The 19,666-nt window shown below is 27.4% G+C and overlaps 4 protein-coding genes across 5 annotated transcripts; 2 read left to right on the top strand and 2 right to left on the bottom strand.

The window, feature by feature from the left end:
• The first annotated feature begins 134 nt into the window (after positions 1 to 134).
• Positions 135 to 3,452, top strand: LOC111675824 (odorant receptor 82a). The gene is made up of 6 exons (XM_023436665.2): positions 135 to 447; positions 621 to 804; positions 898 to 1,243; positions 2,679 to 2,783; positions 3,089 to 3,241; positions 3,402 to 3,452. Exons 1-6 carry the CDS (start codon positions 138 to 140, stop codon positions 3,450 to 3,452), a joined length of 1,149 nt encoding a protein of 382 aa, XP_023292433.2. The 5' UTR covers positions 135 to 137.
• Positions 3,453 to 10,108: 6,656 nt separating this feature from the next.
• Positions 10,109 to 11,981, top strand: LOC111675823. The gene is made up of 3 exons (XM_023436664.2): positions 10,109 to 10,428; positions 10,506 to 10,904; positions 10,971 to 11,981. The coding sequence occupies exons 2-3, from the start codon at positions 10,514 to 10,516 to the stop codon at positions 11,927 to 11,929; spliced, it is 1,350 nt and encodes a 449-aa protein (XP_023292432.2). The 5' UTR covers positions 10,109 to 10,428; positions 10,506 to 10,513; the 3' UTR covers positions 11,930 to 11,981.
• Positions 11,981 to 14,669, bottom strand: LOC111675813 (ankyrin-1). 2 transcript variants are annotated; one of them, XM_046949048.1, is made up of 5 exons: positions 14,136 to 14,669; positions 13,900 to 14,029; positions 13,567 to 13,812; positions 12,295 to 12,499; positions 11,981 to 12,180 (listed from the first exon to the last, which is right to left on the bottom strand). In XM_046949048.1, exons 1-5 carry the CDS (start codon positions 14,369 to 14,371, stop codon positions 11,981 to 11,983), a joined length of 1,017 nt encoding a protein of 338 aa, XP_046805004.1. In that variant the 5' UTR covers positions 14,372 to 14,669. The 2 variants fall into 2 exon arrangements, with proteins under 2 accessions (XP_046805004.1, XP_023292421.2); XM_023436653.2 differs by having other exon boundaries at positions 13,900 to 14,006; positions 14,136 to 14,245.
• Positions 14,670 to 15,777: 1,108 nt separating this feature from the next.
• Positions 15,778 to 17,761, bottom strand: LOC111675789 (omega-amidase NIT2-A-like). Its single transcript, XM_023436630.2, has 5 exons — positions 17,602 to 17,761; positions 17,109 to 17,449; positions 16,868 to 17,048; positions 16,121 to 16,354; positions 15,778 to 16,019 (listed from the first exon to the last, which is right to left on the bottom strand). Exons 1-5 carry the CDS (start codon positions 17,618 to 17,620, stop codon positions 15,928 to 15,930), a joined length of 867 nt encoding a protein of 288 aa, XP_023292398.2. The 5' UTR covers positions 17,621 to 17,761; the 3' UTR covers positions 15,778 to 15,927.
• Positions 17,762 to 19,666: the final 1,905 nt, after the last annotated feature.

Below are 19,666 nucleotides of genomic sequence, written 5' to 3'. Positions count from 1 at the left end.
TCTTAACTTATTTATTTTCTTTGTGCCTTTAATTGTCTTATACTTAACTTGGACACGAATTGTTGTTTTAACGCCCAAAAGAAAAACAAAGAAATCTTTTAAGTTTAGTATCTTTTTGGATATTTTATCTATTCAAAATGATAGAGTTATTTGGAAGACAAAGACAGTGCCTGCGTATAATGGGTCATCAGTTTGTACGTGATAAATCGGTATTGTTAGGGAAATGGCGCAACATTGTATATTTTGGTGTCCTAATGTTGGTCATGTCAGCCCAATGGCCCATGATAAATTATGCCATTTATTATATTGACAACTTGCAATTGGCAACGGCAAGTCTAAGTATTTGTTTCACCAACATACTGACTGTAATAAAAATAACAACATTTCTTAGCTATAAATGGCGTTTTGTTGCTTTGATGACAAAGTTGGAAACTATGTATCAGGAATGTAAGTATTACATATTTTGCAGTACATTTTTAAACATACATATTTATAACACAGATAGTTTTTTGTTAACATTAGGAAAAAGGAAGTGTTTTAATAAATTGTTTAACATTGTTTTTGTTATGTTGCAGTAATTAATCAAATTCTTCTCTTAATTTGTTTTTTGTAATTTTTAGTGAAAGATTCAGCTGCCAAAATAATTTTAGAATCTGCAAATAGTACAGCTATAATGGTGGTTAAACTTTATTGGATTTCTGTTTGTAGCACTGGCACCTATTTCATGATGTCCCCTGTTCTAAAAATTATATGGTCAAAAATTCGTAAGACAAATGCTGCATGGGAATTACCAATGCCTATGAGGTACAAATAAGAAATATAAACATATTTTAATTCAGTTAAAGAAAATGTATGAACGAAATATGTCAACACTTTGGTTTAATGTTTCATTTTCAGATTTGCTTTCGATTTTGAGACATTTCCAGGTTATGAATTTGCTTATATATATACGGGTTTGGTAACCTTATCTGTTGTGATGTATGCTGTGGCCACTGATGGCCTATTTGTATCATTTGCCATTAACTTAGTATCACATTTGAAAATACTACAAAAATCTATTGAAAATAATACATTTTTAAAATCCGACGAAGAATTACACAAAGATTTAAAGTCTTATATTGAATATCATAATTTGATATTAAGTTTATATAATGAACTACGTGATATTTATAGTCCCATAGTGTTTGGACAATTTCTGATGACTTCACTGCAAGTGTGTGTGATTGTTTATCAAATGGTAACGGTGAGTACTGATATATTTATATGATATTATAAATGTCGGTAATAAGTTCAAGCATTTTTTATGATTTGGATCCTGTTTTCATTTTTGCTTAGAAGAAAGTTTGGACTTTACTAGGTTTAGGGATACAATTCGTGTGCAAGATCTTCTAGAATCTAAAAAATAAATATACACCGAGGAACTGGACAAATAAAGCTTTCGAAGTAATTTCCAAGTAAAATCTCATATCGACGGTATTGCAATAATATCTTAACCTCAAGTGTAAAATCACTTTACTAAAAAATTTTCTTCAATATGTTCAGTGGGGTATAACCATATTTTTTGAAATTATTCTTTCATTTAAAAACGACATATTTAAGAAGTACTTCAGTTTAATTTTTGAAAATATTACATCTCTACAGGTAGCACAGTGGGAGCTCAAAATAGGCCACTTTTGACATGTAATTTTTTCAGATTTGAAAAATTATTATATTTTTTGAAAGAGTTCGAGGGAAATGCTTTATTTTCTTTACCACTTTTATTAGTTAGATAATAAATTTAAAGATTACATGCATTTTAGATCAATATTTTTTATGGATTCAGAAATTAAAAAAAAATATATAAAATTTTGTCTTCAATATTCCACAATATGACTAAAAGTCTCTTAATGGAAGAGACCTAAGATTTCTTTTGTGCAAAAACAATGAAAATAAAAAAGCGCATTTCGGATAAAATAAAAATAATTTAATATGTATTGCAAAAAAGTCCAAAAAATATTTTATTTTTTCAAAAGACGGAAGAAATTGTTATCTATTTGAAATTACTTGTTCTAAAGAGCATAAGGTATAAGTTACATAAATAAGAAGCAATACGTGTTCGGCAAAAATGTCAAAACTTGACCTTCTGTTAATTTAGAAAGTTCTTGACTGTTCTCATTGAACAATTGTGTCGAAGGACTAGAATCGGTGAAAATTGCATCCCTATCTGAAGACGACAGTTTTAAATGTTGAGTCAATTTACATAAAACTCCCTACATATGTATATATGAATACTTAAGTTTGGCATTCCATTTGTGATATCTGATGTATAATTTTTTGACTCCATATCCATTTAATTATTTTGAAGACTCCAGATATCTATGGAAATTGGATTTTAAATCAGCAATATCATCTATAACCACAAATATATAATGTAATTTTCAGATGGGTAAATTTTAATTTCCATACAACTTCTTAGTACATGAACTGTATCCCCGAGAATATTTATATGGGGGTCGTTTATATATATTTTTAATATCTATTTTTCTTCATGAGGACCTTATTTTGACTTAAACAGATGGACATGTTTTTAAAATGTAATAAGAGAGTATACATAATATATGCATTTATTTAAAGTCGATATATAAAAAGCGTTTTATTTTTATCAAATAAATAATAAACATTTTTAAAAAACTTTCTAGCATATGGATACAATCTTGGTGTTAATTATAAATTGTACATTTTTGACTTCAATTTTATTGCAACTTTTCATATATTGTTATGGTGGTGAGATTCTTAAACTAGAGGTAAGAGATTTAGTAAAAATTTACACATATGTATATATTTTTTAAGACAATGTTAAAAGCTGCTATAAATCGCTATAACTAAAAGTGAAGAATTCCAATTGAAATAAGTTACAAATTAAACAAATTTTAAAATGCCTCTCCTATTTCCTATTTACACAACATTTCCGTTTGCTCACACAAAAATATAATTTCCGTAGTTATTTTAATTTATGGAGGAATGCAAACATTTCTTCCCATTCTATTTACAAAAACATAAAAACATAAACTTTCTTTCCCTCTTGCATTTTATTTATTTCATAAATTAGAGTCTCATGGTTGGTATTTCAGTACAACTATCAAATTGGTATAATTTGAAGCCAGCACATCGTCGCATGTTGGTCTTGTTGATGTTACGGTCGCAACGTGAAGCAATTATTAAAGCCGGTTTTTATGAGGCATCTTTGGCCAATTTTATGGCGGTAATTAGTACATAGATTTTTTCGTTTTGTTTTGTGTTCTTTTTGTATTTGTAGGTTCTTTTGTTTTGAGTTTTTATTATAAGTACATATTTGAGTTTATAGCCCATAAATGTGGTGTAATTTCTAAAATATATATTTTATTCTTTATTTCTTTACTTAGATTTTGAAAGCTGCCGTTTCATATATAACACTTATACAGTCTATTGAGTAACCAACAATGTATTGTTTATAAAAAGCTGCTGTTTTATTGAGATTTCGTAGAGCAGAAATTTAATTTCAAGTGTTTGTTACTTAAAGAAGCAGTAGTATTATTTTTAGCTGATAAATAAAATAAGCTTTAAAGCTTTTATTCTCTATGTTAAATTTTTAACCAAAGATGTCGTAAATGTGCACTATTATTTAAAAGTTAAAATAAAAAATTTACACATATTTGAAGTGTTTATTCAATCAGCCAAAAAATTATTAATATATTAGGAGAATGAAAAAAAGGTAAAGTAAAATTTGTTATTTTTATTCCAACACTAATAATATATATTTGGTAACTTTTACGATTTTATGACAATCCTCCTATGTCAGTCCATTTTCTCAAAATGTTATTTCTTCACTTTTGCAATTTATTGATAAAAAACTGATTTTCTGAACTATGCACATAAAGCATCATTCAAACAATGAATTATGTTCGGTGTACGGATTATGGTATATAAGATGGGTCTTAAAATAATTTTTAAACAAAACGAGAGTTAGCATAAAGTTAACATGGACACGCAGAAGGACGGACAGACTAATGTACTTTATCAGAATTACTTTCTGAGTCGACTAAGCTATTTTTATCTGTTCGTCATTGTGTATTTGTAAAACTACAGGTCAAAATTTTGAAGATAATATATTAAATATAGTTGAAATTGTCACAGAAATAAATTGTGTTCTAAATAAAAAATCCAATATAAAGTCTTAAAGATATGAACTTTTAAAATTTTATATTTTTTTGAAATTGAAAATAAACCAAAAACTAGGTTTCATAATACATAAATGAAAATTTTTCAATACATTTTGACAAAACATTTTATTTTGTATTAAAGACAATGAAACTCTGATATTTATACAAAGTATTGTAATGTAAAATCGCCTTTAAGGTATTTTCAGACTACAATACTGAGTATTAATACATTTCAAAATAAAAATATTATAGATTTTGTTCGGTATGTCAAAAAATCTGTAAGATAAATTGATAAATATTTCAAACATACATCAATCAATTCTTACTTTTATAAATTCAATGATATTCTTGATTTTTCCCTTTATTTTTAATTTATTTTATATTTTTGTTTATTTTTTTCAGAAGAAAATTATTTCTAATGTTTCTTTTTTTCAATACAACTTTGACACATATGAAAAATCAAAAATCTATAAAAATTTTTCAAAACCTTAAAAATACGGTCGGTATATCTTAAGATAAACAAGTATTTTTTGTCATAATCAAACAAATTGTCTTTAGTCTGTATTATACTACATGATTTTTTTGATAAGTATTAATATTCAGTATTGTAGTCTTAAAAATACCTTTATTGAAATTATTCAAAATAAAAAACTCAGTCATTTTATTTCCTTCATATAAGAACATATTGATAATGTGAGTTCAAAAAATGTTATTTTGTCTGTGTTCTTTCCCGGAATTCATTATATAATATATATAATCCGCAAATATTTTATTAAAAATGTACAAGTGATATCCTTAGAATTTTAATCGTCGTCAAATATGATACTTTAAAGGATGATACCTAAACCTACAAACACTATTCTTTGCTTTTATTAATTTCAATCAAAACTTCTGGATTGTGTTAAAAATGTACATATTCATTCTATGTTGTACTAATGAAATATTCAAATTCTACTTAAAAAATCCCTTTTATTTAATCTAATAAAAAATAATTTGCATTATAATTCTTAAGATAACTAAAAACTACAAAGATATTATATTATTTCAATAAAATATAAAACTGGAAAATGTTTCATCTTTAATGTGATTATTTACAATTTTTGCTTACATGACCTGTATTCATTTTTTACACATTCTATCACCTTAGCATTATTTTCTAATGTGATGAAAATCAATTTTGAACCCTTCGTTATTTGTACGTCTGTGTGAACATTATGAATGGAGTGTGACTGTTCAGGTGCTATAATTTGGAAATATTCTTTAAAAAGAAAATATAATAATATATTTGCAAAAATGCCTATTCAGGATCTACTTTTCAAAATTGTTAGTTATACTAAAAACATTAAATCTGGGCCAAGAATAAAAAAGAATTAAACTTACATAAATACTTGAATGAGTAGGCATACATACTTATATGAACAAAGTTTTTTTACTTTATTTTTATCATTTTTTCTTTGATTATCATTTTAATGAGGTGCTTAACTTAGAATTTACTACCATAAGTTTCCTTGAATGTTAGTAACCTTTTATTGTATACTGACAGAAAAAGAATAAAAAGGATTTGTCAGTATTGAATGGAAGTGATTTAGATAATAAGGGATATACAGACTGTCAAGTCTGTTTAGAATTTGTGTAATAAACAAATTTTCTTAAGTGAAAATTTGTACATTGTTATAGTTTATATAAAAGGCTTAAAAACGTAAAAACTTTTGTAAAGGCAGACACATTTAGATAAAAGTGTTAAAATCTTAATAAAATATGTGGCTATGTCTTAATTTTTTGTAACTCATTTTGTGTTTATTTAGAATAGATAACATTCAAGTTGCAGTAAGGTATATATAGTGATTTTTAGATGAAAAAAAGAACATTTATAGTTTTCTTAAAGTAATTTTTTATAAAAACTTTCTTTAGATAATTTAAATGAAACCCATTTAATTACTTTATTTAATTAAACCAATAAAAATCATGTATATGAATACGTATACCTACCTACAGTAATACCTACATTATATATTTTATAAATCTGAGTCTAATTAAATATTACTTATTGATTCAATTTAAAGTTTTTAAAGAAGTACCTGTTCTAATATGTAAAAGTTTTAATATAATATTTAATTTTTCACAACAACACTTTTTTGTGCTGATGTTTGTAATACCCTAAAGTACTAGTACTAGTTTTATACTCATCTTTTATGTGACATTGAAACATACTCCTGTTTTAACACAAGGACGACAGGCAGGCGGATATACTAGCTATGTAGATCGTGTTATAATTTAATTCGGAGCAAAAATATGGGGAATTTCGTGTCAAGTCAGTCAACTTTAAAAATCGATGTCCGTCGAATTGGATGAATTGGTCATTCAGGGGGGAGGGGGATTGGTGTTTCAAGGCTGGACATTTTATTCATACAGGGTTTTATTCAAATGACTGAACTTTTCACCTATTGTTCCTAGCAAAAATTGCCTAAAGTTGGGTGACTATCAATGTGTTACAAACAGAATAACATAATGCATATACGCTCCAACCTTTTGGATGGTGCGTATAAAAATATGAGAAAATTAAATATTTTCATAAAAATTCCTTTTTATTATATATCGAAATTTTAATGATTTTTACTGCTATTTTGCAATATTGAAATTTTATCATAATTGTTTGAACGTTAGAAATTTTTTATTAAATATTTGATGTATTCCTGTTTTTCGATAAAAAGTGTTTGTTTAATAAAATTGCAAATATCTTATACTTGTATATTTTTTACTTCCTCTCACTAGTGGTATTTGCCACCACCCACCACTTTATGAATAAATTTTTTTAGGGTTTTCTTTTTTTAAGCAAATTTTACATAATATGGGTAAAAATAAATTTTTTTAAGTTTCATAATAATATACATACATATAATTTTATATAAATGTGAGGGCTAGATTCAAACAGATAGATAATTTTGATTTGAGAAGTTTTGTTGTCGTATATTATTATTACTATTAGTTTAAAATATCTTTTGTAAAAATAGATTTCAAAATTAACTAAAAATTATGAATAAATCAAAAAAACAGAAAATTTTCAATAAGGTTGATAACCAGTTGTAATTCAGGTCTGAGTTGGGGAACAACTCTAACGTCATCGTTTTAATTTTTTAAGGACGGTCAGGCTTGTGCTTGTTGCTGGGCTTTCGACAGAATTACTTCTCACCCCGCACTAATTGAATGCACTACTTCGTATAACTGTTCTAAGTTCTGCGTTGTCTTCATTAAACGCGTGCTTTCGTTTTACCTCAGAGTGAGGTTATGTTTTTTATTGGTGGAGACCATAGAATACTCACGATATAACCTGGTGGAGACCATTTAAACTCAAATATAAACTGGTGGAGACCATTAAAACTCTGGAAATTTTTCTTTTACTTTTGAAATCAAGTCCGGATGCTCCAACTTCCTATATGAAGGTATAGGTCGGTTGATGGGGTTTTCTCTGGACAAACGTGTGATAACCTGGCAATATGAGTGCTTAATGCACCGCCATCCTAATTAAAACCCAAAAAAAAGGTAGATAACCTCAACATCGACATTTGTTAAAAATTCTGACACCGCATTAAAAAAATATCAGTTTTTTACATGCAAATAAAATATTTTACAAAAAAAGAGAATATATGAGCATAAGCATTTTAACTTATTAGTTCTATTATAAATAAGTAGTTAAGAATATGAGTTAAATAGATATTTTGTTAGGCACAGACAAACTTTTCACATGAAACATTACCATTTTAACTTATTATTTATTATAAATAACAAATTAAATAAATAGTTACGAATATAAGATGAATATGAATTTGCTTTACGTACGAAAAAATTGTTCACACGAAATTCAAACGTAATCCTCTTGTTCATTAGATAACTGTAACCGTAGTAGCCATATGTAGTTGTGCGACATTTTTCAATTTTAAATGATTTAAAATATTTTATTATTAACTCATATACGAGTTTATTTTTCTTCCACTAATATACTTGTATAGATGTATTCCATGGTTGTGAGCGCATAAAGTGCATTGAGCCGAATTGTAAGTAAATGGTATATAACACTTTACTTTTGGGAAAATTATATATTTTTTTCGGCACTTTATTGCTATGCATAGCAAAAAGGAGTGTAGATAGAATGTTATGTAATTTCTGAAACAAAAACAGTAAGGTTTTCATATAAACGTGAAAAATCCTCGCAAATTTGAAATCTGTGCAATTTCAATTTTACATTGAACTTGTTCCAAATTTTATGTGATTTTCCTTCCGATACATTTGATTGCCTATCACATTTTCTCTTATAAATAATATAGATAATCATTTCTGCAAATGTGAAAGTTTGCAAATATGTTTCATGAGTACCCTTAGTATTTGTATTTTAGTATTTACAGTGTTTTAGTTTCAAAGTTTTTTGTTCCAGTTTTAATTTTTTGTTAAAATTTAAAACTTATTCTTTTAAGGCCCGTTAACTCAACTTCTACTTCTAAATATTGTTTAATCGTTAAATATAATTTTTGTTAGATAACTTTCAATTTAGCCTTTTGATTAAATATTACTATACATTGAGATAAAGTGGAAAATTTTACAAATAAAGTTTTATATGTATCTTACTATATGTTCTTTCTTAGGTTCATTTTTATTTCAATTAAAATGCCCAGTACTGTATCCTGGTATTTAGCCATTCCGGATTATTATTTAGAAATTAAATAATTTTAAATAAAATATCCAAATGCAAATTAACTCTATAAAGACTGCTTTCTAATAGATTTGCAATAAAATAGCTTTTTGAATGCTATAAAATCATGTATGTACATTTATAAAAAATGATGATCGTTATAATAAGTTCCACAAGAATTTGTTCCTATTTTACCTCTTTCTTATAGCAGATATAGGGTAATATATCATCGGTTTTGACCAACTATACTTTTTTCCATATGAAATACAGGGTTTGTGTGTAATGTGATAACATTTTGTAATATAATGTTGTTTTCTCTTAAAAGACTTTGTTCTTTTTTTACTATTTTTCATTTTTTCCATTAAACGAATATGTAAAACAAAACACGCTAAATGGATTTTAAGGCATACATATTATTTTACTTTTATATTTTTTCATACGTTTTCTTTTTTATGCTAGTTACTAAATTTGCAATATACATATTTCATAAAATAACTAAAAGTAGTTTTGTAGAAGCAAAACAAATTGAAAACTTAAAAACATAAATTTTTTATAATTACAAATATTAAAATTATCCCATTTCAATTGTAATTACTTACCTAACCATACCTAACATACTTTCCAAATAATACAACATATCGTCTGGATCTCATAACTAATAATATATTGTCTGATTATTTTCAAATTCATTAGCCCTCTTGCCTGTGAAGCTGTAGAATTTTTTCCTTGCAATTTACAGCGACTGCATATTTTAATTACATGAAGCGTTTCTGTTAAGTACTTGCACCCAATGATATAATCGTTTTAAAATAATGACTTAAAATTACTATTGTTTAGATCATTTTAAGCATTTTAGTCTAAGTATTTGCTGGTATGTAATATAAATTAAAAATCATAATATTTTTATAAATATGTTTTTTAGGAGTGACTTTTGATTTTTCTAAATTTAAATATTTTGAGAATAGAAACAAATATTTTATTAAATTAAACCGACAATTTATACCACTTAATTAGACAATAATTTACATTTCACAATATCATACTAGAATCTAATTCTCCTCTTATTTTCATGTAGCGCATACTCACACACAAAAAAAAATTGTAAACAATTTTCGAAATATTAAAAGCTTTTGTTTAATTTTCATTCATATGTATATGTATTTTAAAACTGATAGCGTTATCACATTTAAACTGACAATCAGCGACCATATTAAAGCAGTATTCTCTCATAACCTCTCTTAAGCCATTTTATACGTTTAACCACGGGCCCTTAAACAATATTCCACAGATTTAGCATAATTTAGTTTATTTTAAAACTCATCTTTGTTAGACGTTGTGTAGCATTTGTTTACTTGTGGACCACAACAAACAGATTTCACTGCATGTCTAGAGTTTATTTAAGTTTTCAATATAAACAAAAAAATTGCGCTTTGAACCCACAAAAAAGCGGAAAATCAGCAATAGTGTACAAAATCTAATATAAACAAAAACTTTTATACATACATATATATATGCATGTATAACTTTGAAGAGTTCTATTTGGAGACCATACCACCCACGGGCAATGTAGAAATAAATCAAAGTCAAATTTATCACTAAAAAGAAAAAAGTTTATTTGGCATTTTTTTTTTCATTTTGCTTAGATATTTTGATGGTTTGGTATGCCAACCATATGTTCCACCACTATTCTACAAAGTATTTATCATTTGAAGTTTTTCCGAAAATTATAACCATGTGTTGTTTATTTTTCGTACTTTGTCAACATCATCGTCAGTATCATCACGTTACGTATTCCAACCGACGTTCAACTGTTACGAAACTTTTTCCACTATTTAACACCGCATTGCTGTTGGTTCTTGTGAACTTTCTATCTCTGTCAAATGCTCAAATCGCATACACGGGTTATATGTCAGAGTTACGCATACAGGAGTTACACAATATGGCAATACGTTTGGAACATTCTATAGACATGGATAAATTTGCTTGTGAGAGTTATTTTGATTATGTTTGCGGTCGTAATCGTCCATTATTTACAATATTGGGTAAGTAGCTAAATCTGAGCTTATTAATTTAATTCATTTAATACAACTGAAATTTGTCTTTTTCAGGACATCTTCCCGAAACAAATGAAGTAATACAACTCCTAACCGAACTTCAAAATGATAGTAACCAATTTGAAGCAAAACAAAAACTTATGGATTTCTTTATATCCTGCAATACTGTAAAGGGTCTTGAGGATTGCTATCGCGAATCCTTCGAATATTTTAAACCATTATTCGTTTATATTATAACAAAAAATTATATTGATAGTGCTTCACATGAACATCATAACTTCCTTGAAATACTAACAGAATTTGTAAAGAAAGCTGAGGACACTGAGAACTTTGGCAGAAATCCTATACGTTTAAAACTAGCGTCACTTAAAGAAAAGTTTAGAACACCACAAATCTACTTCAGAACGGGTGATTTGGATTACGAATATGAATCGTTAAAAATGTATCGGGAAAGTTATCAACACAATATACGAAATTTAGAAATATTTCGCAAACGCAATTCGATTTATGAGTATGGTCCACATCGCACGATTTTAGATTGGAGTTTATATGTCTATCAGAGTCGTAATAAGCCTATGTCATATTATTATGCCACCTTGAATGTTCACCTCTGGATGACACTGTTCAATACTACTGAACGCTATTACGAACCCAAACGTTTTGCCGAAATAGTTGAATGTTTAAAGTTGCCGCAGTTTGTGAATGTTCTGGAGGAAGCTCGCATTTTAGCTGTGGTCTATTTAAAAAGTTTTCGTAATGCATTAGCTGACTATAACGATTGGAAGGGTGCCTCGGGTAAAAATCAGGAGATATTCGATAGAGAAAATGAGATTCTTAAGCAATATAATTTAAATAATAACAAAATATTTTTCACTTTATATGGTCAAAACTTTTGTGAGTTTGGTAAAGATCTTGCGGAAAATGTTTTCTATTTAGGTTTAAAACATACGCAAGAATTCTTTCATACATATTCTTGTGGCTATCAGACAGAAAGAAATGTACGTTGTTTATAAAAATATAAAATAGTTTTTGGAAATAAAATATTCTTATACATTCTTAACCATCTATTTGTGTTTTTCATTTTTACTTTGCAGTTCTTTTTCCTTTTTTAATTTCAAGATTTTTTGAAAATAATCAGCAGCTTTGTCATTGCCATACAATCGTGCCAAATCTTGACAATTTAAATTATTCATATCCTTGCTCTCCACATCAGCACCACAAATAACCAATAACTTTAAAATGCTTAAATCGGAAGCCATAACCACTGTAATGAAAAATCTCAAGTTTTAATTAAACTGTTTCCTGGTACATGTAACACAAGTATTCGCATACATGTAGTTGTCGTATGAAAATTTTGTTAGTATTTTCAATTTCTTACCTGCACGCATTAACAATGTCCATCCACATGCATCTCTGGCCTCTATATTGGCACCATTTTCAAGTGCAAATTTTAAAATCTCACCTTGATTTGCATCTACCGCCAAGTGACTGGCAGTTAAACCGTAAATATCTTTGGCTTCCATATTGGCTTTTTTATTCAACAAGATACGCGCCACCGGCAAACGTCCATAATAGAAGGCCTGCTGTGGATGGGTGTTTTGACATGAAGAAAGTGAAAAGTAAATAGAAACAAATATCAATGAAATCGTTGAAATAAGCGGATATTTATATTGAATTTTGTGCGTATAAGATACAAATGCACTTATGATAATGTATATTAGGTGAGAGTTTTTTAAAGGAAAATATCCAGAAAATATAAGATATGCATATATATATATATATATATTATATATATATTATATATATATATATATATATATATATAATATATATATTATATATATATATTATATATATATAAAAATATATATATATATATATATAAATATATATATATATATATATATATTATATATATATATATATATTATATATATATATATAATATATATATATATATTATATATATACATATATATATATATATATATATATATATATATATATATATATATATATATATATAAATATATATGTATATATATATATAATATATATTATATATATATAAATAATATATATATATATATTTATATATATATATATATATATATATATATATATATATATATATATATATATATATATATATATATATATATATATATATATATATATATAATATATATATATATATATATATATATATATATATATATATTTAGTCTAAATACAATAATTAGTATACATACAACAATATTATAAAATATTCTTTCTATTTAAAACGTTATTTTGTAAATACGTAAGTCGTCATTTTTTCTTAAATGATGTTTTTGAGATATTTCATTTTTGTGATAAATGAACAAAATGTTTAATAAATATATAATCGTTAAATGACAAACTATCTTTTCGCCTTCAGTGATCAACATTAGAATGAATTATTGAGTTTTTAAATTCAATGTTCGTCATTTTTTCTTAAATGATGTTTTTGAGATATTTCATTTTTGTGATAAATGAACAAAATGTTTAATAAATATATAATCGTTAAACGACAAACTATCTTTTCGCCTTCAGTGATCAACATTAGAATGAATTATTGAGTTTTTAAATTCAATGAGTTTCTGCCTGACTGGTTTATAAACATACTTACATGCAATGGCGTCCGTTTATTATTTATATTTCCTAAATGGACACTACCACCATAGGTAAGTATCACATCAACAATACACATTTCACTAAACGCAATAGCATTAGCTAAAGGCAAGTAACCATTTGGTCCTGGATATTCAATTAAAATAGGACGATGACGTAAAATACGTTTAACCAAAAATTGTTGGTCTTTTTTAATGGCACGAAAAAGACAAATTGCAGTTGGTTCAGCCGCCAAAGTGCAGCCCTAGATGCAAACAACAACAGCAGGAAATAGAGATTTTGGGATTAATTATAACGGTTCAGTTGTTAACTACTGTTCCTACTTACTTACAACAATATCTGATGAAGTTTGTAATGTCCAATAAGCACCTTCGGCTGCATTTAATTTTAAAGCTTTAACTCGTAATATATAACCAAAATTTTCGTCTAAGTTTGTAACTGTGGAAAAACATTTACTAGTCCTTAATAAAAAAATATATAGAAATGGTCTTATGATTTAAATTTAAATATTGCCAATGAATTTTACACAAATAAATATTAAGTTCTTTACTTCTTCTTTCTACTTACCAATCAACATTTTGCCATCCTTTGACTTTATGATGCACTTCAATTTCATACACATCTGTTTCAGAAATTAAATTCCATTCCAGCGTAATACTATTATTCGTTTCTTTTAAAATTCTTACATTAAATTCATTTTTAATATTGCCAGCATCTTTGTTGCTGCTGTTGTCTTTAGTTAACTTTCTTGGTTCCTTATCGTTTGTTAATGTAAAAGTGTCTTTTACTTTATTCTTCATCATTGATGTTTTGGCTGAAAATACAAAGGTGCTGCTCAGATGATGACGATGTTGCTGATGATTTTTATTTCTTTTGTGCTTTTTTAATGGTGGTATTTATTCTTTTGTTGCATGTAGTAGTTTAATTTTTTTCTGGTTTGCTCTTCTTTTGGTTACTGCATTGCATTTGGATTCCTTTGAGAATGTACATTCTTCTTTCTGTTGCAGTTGATAATTGCTAACAACTATTGCGACTACAATATCTACAATAGTGTAGCAGCATCAACAAAAAGTATCGCATTTTTTCCTTTGTAAATTTTGTTAGTTTTATCAATATTATATTTCTATGGTTACGATGTATTATTCGTCGAGTGCTTGTATTGAGTTTGCTAGTAGTAGTGGGGAGGCTATTGGGAAAAGCAATTATTTTCACATTTCTGTGGAAAAAACAAGTGAAATTCAATAGTCTTTGTAGGAGCTATGTAAACATGGGTATGTATGTCTGTATACATATATGCTATTATTAATGAAATGTGCGCCATTATAAAGAAAACGTATTGATTGGATGAAGTGCGAAAGTATAGTTCTAAACAACTGTCAATATCATTTTTAAAACTAAATAAATATAGGTTACTAACGGAAATTGTGATTTAATAGTAAACAAATTTGGAAACATCCCAGCAAAAATTTAAATTGAAAAGTAATGAGTTAAAAAGCTAAAAAAAATCCTCTTTTTTCTACTTTTTCATTTTAACTCATTATTTTAACATGATGTCGGCAAGTGCTTATCACGTTTGCTTAAAGTTACTTCTTACGAATAACGAGTTTAAATGTTGTTTTGTTTTAAAAACCAAAAATTCTTACACAGAATAAAAATCTGGGCATCTTGTTCGTTAGTTCGCTGTCGTACTTACAATACCACTGCTAAGTTTTTTGTACCCCTAAATAATGGGTTTTACACAGAAAAGCGTGATAAAGTAAAACCTACAATTGAAGCGGTAAAAAAACACTTTACAAATCTGATTACAAGTAAGTCATTATAAGAGTACTTATATTTTATGAACACGGTATGCAGTAGTCATTGAAAAGAAATTGGTTATGTAAGTACAACATGTTACTAAGTTTTTGCTGGAATTCTACAAAAAATGAATGTCTTTACTGTTAATGCCACATTTTAACACTCGTGTATATCAGGATCTGGTTTAATTTATTATTATTTTTGAATTTTTAAATAAAGATTTATTTATCACTAATCCTGTAAATACATATGATTTGCAACCATTTGTGCTTATGCACATACATATGTAACAGCAAAATATACCGCTACAGCTGAGAACATTTCCAATACATTAGACCTGTATTCTTCAGACAATTAATTACTGAAATATTAAAAATCAATAATGACTATAAAGAAATTAAAAAAAGGTAAGTAGCCTTATATTATTATATTAAGTTTTTATTTTTATTAATATAACAATAACTTTCATATAAATACAACAAGAAAACAACATAAAACTATTCAGCCAGCGAACATTTGTATCATCAACTGCAATAATATGAACTTGTCAAACCGCAAATAATTATTGCTTTATCATATTTGTGTTGTACATATCAGTGCGGCGTTGACCAAACAAAGGCAATTGACGGCGAACATCATCGACCATTTGGAAATCTGCAAGAGAATTATATAAAATAAATTATTTGGAAAAGATTTAATTTCATAATGCAACTGCTTGGACAAACACAAATAGTTTGACACTCTTTAGCACTTACCAAGTTCATCAATAACTATTTCACGCATAATACCAGCCTCACGTTGTACACGGCCCCATGGATCAACAATCATGGAATGACCATATGCAACATAACCGGACATGTTGTTGCGTGAGGGAGAGCAAGTGACGACAAATAGTTGATTATCGTTGGCACGTGAACGTTGCAAAAGTTCCCAATGCATGGGACCTTGGCAAATACAGAAGGCTGATGGATAAACTATCATATCACAGCCTACACAGAATGGAGAAAATCGAAAAAACCTCAATTATTATTGGCACATATACATATGTATGTAGTTATTAAATATACACAGTTAAATAATAATGACAGAAATAAATGATAATTTTGTGAATTAAAATTTAATTACAAATAATTGTGGTAAATGTTATGAATTAAAAGTCATGGTACATGATTATTGGATGTTATGGTAGCGACATACATAAGTATTATGAAAATATAAAGTTGTTTTAATACAATTGTGCAATAGTTTGAAAAAGTCCTTTTACTTGCATACATACAAATGTATGTTTATGGGTATGCATAGAAAATTATTCGCTTTTGTGAATTGTTTACTTTTGAAGTTGTTCCCGTTGTATTAAGAAAAATTTTTATAGTATTTTTATATTTTAAAAAATCGGGGATTTGACTAAGTTCAAGGTATGCAAAAACTTCGGGTTTTCAATTATAGTAACTGATTTAATACAACTTTTCAATTATATAAATTTAAATCACAACAAAACTTACCTTGATTACGATAAACGCGAGCCAACTCATCAAAACGTTTGTCGTGACAAATACCAATACCAACTTTATGATTGAAAATATCTACAACGGTAAAATCATTGCCAGCAGATAAAGCTAAACCTTCGTTGAATTTAGCACCGCCATCGTTCTCAACATCAATGTCAATGTTGAAAAGATGAATCTAACAATAACAAGTCAATTAGATACAAATCAATCCAATGAAAATGTTCCAACTACCAACCTTACGATGTCTGCCAATTAGTTTGCCCTCAGGTGACCATACAGTGCAGGTGTTATACAACTTATCCGAATAAGCACGCTCAATTATACTGCCACCAATGATGTAAATACCCAAAGTTTTTGCAACTTTTGACAAAGCCTGGCATGTTGGTCCTTCAGGCACTTTTTCAGCGTACTTGGCAAAAAACTCTACACCATATGGAGCATTGAAACTTTCTGGTAAAATTACCAATTGTACTTTGGGATTTTTTTGCTTGGCCTCTTTGATGGCTTCAACAGCATTTTGTACATTTGTGGTCACATCGTGGCCACATGGCAATTGGCACATTGCAATTGTTAGCTCTGCAATAATAAAATGGAATTAAATTAATTAAATGTTAAAAAAAGTATTCGAATCGTATTAATTAAAAATGGCCGCATAAAAATTAAAATAGTAAAAAAAATACACAACAGGATTAATTGTAATTCCATTAAATCAATTTACTTTTACTGACTTTTATTATTTTGTGACATGTTTGCACTCTGCTGTCCAATAATCTCCAATGATTTTAAATGTTTTAAACCGTTTGGTGTCCGGCTTTTTACTACATTAAATTCGTAGTTTGTTTGTGAGCTTTAAATAAATTTTGCATGATATTTGTTATCAGCTGTTTGAAATTTAATACAGTTTTGACACAATTGTTTTTATAATTTAAAACCTAATCAAAGTACTAGTAAATGTGGAGGTATTTGGTGCAAGTCATTCAGTTTGCTACAGATCTGATTGGAAATGATACTGTCATAGTAATGTTCACTAGCTTTAAAGATATATACATATGTATATATGTATATGTATATACATCTAGTGATAACAGATTTAATTTTTACTAACAAAAAATTTGTTTGTTGTAAATATTTTATATTTTATAATATAAATTTCTATAGAGTATTTTAAATTCGTCTTATTATATTTTCAAGTCATTAGTTTATTTTTAGTTTTGTTGTTTAAAATTAAAATTGTTGTGACTTTTACACTTTGAATGACTTTGATAACTCTAATGAATTTTGGAAGGCCTGTCTTTTTCTATGATTTTATTTAATTTGTTCACATAATAAAAAAATAAGAAATAAAAATATGAGCAAAATATATAACACAAAACCGAATTGCAAATATCTATATCCGTTATGTTGAACTTGTTGAAGAAAATTATTTTTATATAAAATGAGCCAAATAAAAAGTATAATATAGGTAAACAAACAAAATTAAATTGTAGTTTGTTTGTTGTTATACTCGTCATCAAAAAATATGGGGGGTATATTGTTTTTATTATTCCACTTGTAAGATTCATAAAAGTATATATATAATCTGGGTGCTTATAAGATTCTAAGGATTTTTATATTTTTAGTTAATGCAGTTTGTTTGGTATGGGCAGGATGTGTGTATAATTGGCTTTTCTCTTTATATACGGCCCACTTCTTTAAGAACAGCGGTAGAAATGCAATTCAATGTAATAAAATCGATTAAAATTAAAATATTTGTTAATTTTTTGAGGATTTTTTCCAAATTGTTAAAAATATTTTAATCTTTTTACAGTTATTAGATAATTTGAGATACTAAAAAATTTACTGAAATAATTTTATTTATATTGTTTGACTTTTATAAAAAATATAATATTACAAATTCGAAACTAAGCTTTCACACATAGAAAAGTTGATATGAATGCGAAATTAGAGTACATATATGTATAACAATTCTTCATACTCCATTTTTATACCCTACACCACTATAGTGGGGAGGGTATTATACGTTTGTGCTGATGTTTGTAACATACAAAAATATTGGTCCAATACCACCTTAAAGTATACCGATCGATTCAGAATCATTTTTTGAGTCGATTAAGACATGTCCGTCCGTCCGTCCGTCTGTCCGGCTGGCTGGCTGTCCATGTAAACCTTGTGCGCAAGGTACAGGCCGCATTTTTCAAGATAATTTGACGAAATTTGGACCAAGCATGTTTTTTAGCACAAGGACGAAGCCTATTGAAAATGGTTGAAATCGGTCCATTATTTCACCTAGCCCCCATACAACCGTACCTCCCGATTTGAACTTTTTATGCTATAATTACGTCAAATATTCTGCTATCTCTCTAAAAATTGGCACAAATAAGTTTAATATAAGTATAAATGATTTTGCAGATTTTCGTAAGGATCGGCCTTTATTTGACCCTAGCCCCCTTCAAAAAATGACTTAAACGTCTAAAATTGACTTGTAACCATTTGTATCGCAATGAAACTCAACAAAACTAACTGTTATTGAGAAATATATCCTTTTCCCAAATTTACCGAGGATCGGCCCATATTTGACCTATATAAAGCCTCATTTAGAAATTTTAGTTTTTTATCAATAAATGGCTTAAATATTTTCGAATTATGGTAATATTAAACATAAAAGTTTCTTTACAAAAAATAAACATTTTATAAAAAGTAAAAATTTTAAAAATATACTCATGGTGTAGGGTATTATATGGTCGGCCATGCCCGACTATACTTTCCTACTTGTTTGTAATCAGCTCTTAATAA

This window comes from Lucilia cuprina, chromosome 4, assembly GCF_022045245.1.
Source record: "Lucilia cuprina isolate Lc7/37 chromosome 4, ASM2204524v1, whole genome shotgun sequence".
NCBI classification, from domain to species: domain Eukaryota; kingdom Metazoa; phylum Arthropoda; class Insecta; order Diptera; family Calliphoridae; genus Lucilia; species Lucilia cuprina.
This window is presented reverse-complemented; position numbering and strand designations above follow the sequence as displayed.

What these genes read in the sequence shown, in the direction of transcription:
- LOC111675824 (XM_023436665.2), top strand. Translation starts at nt 138, where the DNA reads ATGATAGAGTTATTTGGAAGACAAAGACAGTGCCTGCGTATAATGGGT. An exon ending in GGAAACTATGTATCAGGAAT is followed by an intron (nt 448 to 620) that starts GTAAGTATTACA and finishes TGTAATTTTTAG; the next exon opens with TGAAAGATTCAGCTGCCAAA. An exon ending in TTGTTTATCAAATGGTAACG is followed by an intron (nt 1,244 to 2,678) that starts GTGAGTACTGAT and finishes AAAACTTTCTAG; the next exon opens with CATATGGATACAATCTTGGT.
- LOC111675823 (XM_023436664.2), top strand. Translation starts at nt 10,514, where the DNA reads ATGGTTTGGTATGCCAACCATATGTTCCACCACTATTCTACAAAGTAT. An exon ending in TCCATTATTTACAATATTGG is followed by an intron (nt 10,905 to 10,970) that starts GTAAGTAGCTAA and finishes TGTCTTTTTCAG; the next exon opens with GACATCTTCCCGAAACAAAT.
- LOC111675813 (XM_046949048.1), bottom strand. Translation starts at nt 14,371, where the DNA reads ATGATGAAGAATAAAGTAAAAGACACTTTTACATTAACAAACGATAAG. An exon ending in AAACTTCATCAGATATTGTT is followed by an intron (nt 13,813 to 13,899) that starts GTAAGTAAGTAG and finishes GTTTGCATCTAG; the next exon opens with GGCTGCACTTTGGCGGCTGA. An exon ending in ATAAACGGACGCCATTGCAT is followed by an intron (nt 12,500 to 13,566) that starts GTAAGTATGTTT and finishes ACCCATCCACAG; the next exon opens with CAGGCCTTCTATTATGGACG.
- LOC111675789 (XM_023436630.2), bottom strand. An exon ending in TAATTGGCAGACATCGTAAG is followed by an intron (nt 17,049 to 17,108) that starts GTTGGTAGTTGG and finishes TGTTATTGTTAG; the next exon opens with ATTCATCTTTTCAACATTGA. An exon ending in AATAGTTATTGATGAACTTG is followed by an intron (nt 16,020 to 16,120) that starts GTAAGTGCTAAA and finishes ATTCTCTTGCAG; the next exon opens with ATTTCCAAATGGTCGATGAT.